We start from the raw sequence: 2,830 nt of genomic DNA, 5'->3' as shown, positions 1-2,830 counted from the left end.
TAAAGTACTCTTAAAGCCATTCAACTTTTATTCAGAACTATTTTTTTCTATCTCTCGTAGTATCGATGATATTCGCATTGAAAAAATAAAACCGATTTTTTTCTAAGGGATGTTTCACCCCCTTAACGTGCGACTCAGCACGAATGCAAAAATTGTAGTATCTTATCTTTGTTTGTAATTTAACATATCCAAAGCTCATTGAAATCGGAGGGGGACACTTCCGTGTGTTCCCTTGTTAGAAAGATTATAACATATCACTAAAACAAATCTCATACAGACGTATCAAATCTATGTCTATTAAATTTTTTTTTTCCTTAAACATTTATCTACTTTGAAGTACCTAAAGCCTTAAAAAGATTTTCTCTTTTGTAAAAAAAGTACAAACATTTCTTTTGCTCATTTTTATTTAAAATTGAAAATAAAATATTTCATAAACAATGTTTATTAAAATAACTATAAAACCGTCAAATATAATGTAGATAGATGTTTCATGAATTTTTTAACATTTAAAAAAATTTTAAAATAGTCACACATGAAAGATAAACAATAAAAATCTAAAAAAAAAAAAGAAAACTTACAACTTGGCTGACCTTGATCTATATATAAATCTTGATATTTTAAAGATTGATATAGGTCATTAGAACCTTTTTTAAACAAGAGATTTACCTTGTGTTTTAACTTTGAATATTTCAGAAATTATAAGAATCTACCACTGAATTATTAAGGCAAAGTTACTCAGGAACGAACCTCCTATAACATATATCAAAGTCAAGATCATTCAAACTGTGTAAGTTCTATTAAAGATTTAACGGAAGATTTATTATATTTAATAATAAACACATACGTTTCCATCAACTGATATTATACTTCTTATTAAAAAATCATTAATTTTCAGACAATCGGAGTAAAAGCATACAATACTTTACTTTTTCTAGCAGAGATATTATTGCTTGTTTTGAAAATTGTATACTACATTTGCGAAAATGTGTACAGATTAATCGTCCCACCAAAGAAGAAAGACGTAGATGGTGAAATTGTTTTGGTACGTAAGCAATTTCTAATCTATAAATATTGTTATGTAAAAAGAATATAATTATAAATTTAAATATTTGAAAAGATAAATTATTTTTATTACGTGAGAATTTATTAAAAATTATACCGTTATATTATAAAATTTTATGTGTGTGTGTGTGTGTGTTAAAATTAATTAAAATAATACTAAATTTAAAAGGTTAAAATTATAAAATGTTAAATTTAAGTGTAAATTATTTCGTTTCATCAAAATTAATTTATCCTATATAGATTCATCTTAAATAAATTTTATCTTATATGTATAGATATCATAAAATAGAGAGAGAAATACACACAAAACTTATGACACTAATATTTTTATATTTAACATTTTAAATTTTCTATTTTCTCTCTATCTAATTAGCCTTTCTTTCTTTTTTACCACAGATAACCCAGTGAGAAATAATTAAATTAATGTTGAATCAATATTGATACAATAATTACAAATAAACTAACCAAAATTCAACATCAATTTGATGTCTAATTGGCAACTATTTCTCATTGGGAAATGCAAATTATGTTGAGTATTTTATGTTATGTTTAGTTGCTGATTGTCTCCCTATATGCTGTAAACTTGCTATTTGATGCATTCGTTTTCCTATGTATTTTGTCAAGCAATTTCGTAACTTAATTCTTTCAAAGCATAAATAACATGAAAATTTAGCTAGAAAATATAACATCGATTATTTTACAAACTTAAAAGTTATGAACTATAATTTATAATATTTATAACTTAAATTATACGTTATATGTATATACTATCATAGATAACAGGTGCAGGTCATGGCATTGGTAAAGAATTAGCGATTGGCTACGCTTTTTTAGGGGCAACAATCATATGTTGGAGTAAAAATGAAGAAAACACCAACCAAACGATGGATGATATTAAAAACATGGGAATAGATTCTGTATATGCATATCGGTAAATTAATACTGCTTTTTTTTACAAGATTCAATTAAAATGAGAAAAGTATTCAAATATAATTAACATTATGTGCACAAATACAATACTTGCAAACTATAAAGTAAAATTGTCAGTATTGATTAAAGTTTAATCAGGTTTGATAGATGTAATGTAGCAGATAGGGAAGAAGTCTTCCGGGTAGCGGAGAAAGTAAAAAAAGAAGTGGGTGACGTTACTATCTTGATCAACAACGCCGGTGTAGGAATTGCTAAATCGTTACTAAATCAAAGCTTCGACGATATTGAACGAGTTATAGACGTCAACCTGAAAGCGCATTATTGAGCAAGTAATATAATCTGTCGAAGAAACGGAAAGAAGAATTTTTTTTGCTCTGAATATATGACATTATAGAGGTATTGTAATATAGATTAAAATAAAAAACAAGTTTTTATAAATGAATTCTTACGCGTGTTAATAGGAAAAATGCCTCTTTGGAAGAATTGAATATTTTTAAGCATTTATCATCAAAATGGTATGTTAAAATCGGCAAGATATTTGGGTTTTCTCATAAAACACATGTTGATATCTCGTAATATAAAAAATAACCGTTAGAGCAACTAATGTCATTTTTTGAAATAAATGTAATTGTATTTGCTTGCCACTTGTAATTTAAAGATATACCGTATGATTTGGACGATCATGTACTTAACTAAACTTTTATCCGTTGTTTACAAAGGAATATTATTTCCAGACATTACGAGCATTCTTGCCAAGTATGATAGAAAAAAATCACGGTCATGTTGTGGCAATTTCGTCAATAGCAGGACTTTTTGGAAGTTCTTATGGAACGGTCTA

General features: G+C 26.6%; 1 protein-coding gene across 1 annotated transcript in view; it reads left to right on the top strand.

Annotated features, from left to right (window-relative positions):
• Positions 1-2,825, top strand: part of LOC105457010 (short-chain dehydrogenase/reductase family 16C member 6-like) — a gene marked incomplete at its 3' end in the record, with an annotated part of 5,563 nt that extends 2,738 nt beyond the window's left edge. Inside the window, exons 2-5 of the mRNA XM_011701407.1 lie at positions 896-1,042; positions 1,839-1,993; positions 2,140-2,316; positions 2,726-2,825. Coding sequence (XP_011699709.1) covers positions 896-1,042; positions 1,839-1,993; positions 2,140-2,316; positions 2,726-2,825 — 579 coding nt within the window. The remainder of the gene's footprint in view (positions 1-895; positions 1,043-1,838; positions 1,994-2,139; positions 2,317-2,725) is intronic.
• Between the last annotated feature and the right edge of the window lie 5 nt (positions 2,826-2,830).

The sequence above is a fragment of the Wasmannia auropunctata genome, unplaced genomic scaffold (genome assembly GCF_000956235.1).
Source record: "Wasmannia auropunctata unplaced genomic scaffold, wasmannia.A_1.0 LD335407.1, whole genome shotgun sequence".
NCBI lineage: Eukaryota > Metazoa > Arthropoda > Insecta > Hymenoptera > Formicidae > Wasmannia > Wasmannia auropunctata.
The sequence above is the reverse complement of the archived record's forward strand: the minus strand, read 5'-3'. Positions and strand labels throughout refer to the sequence as shown.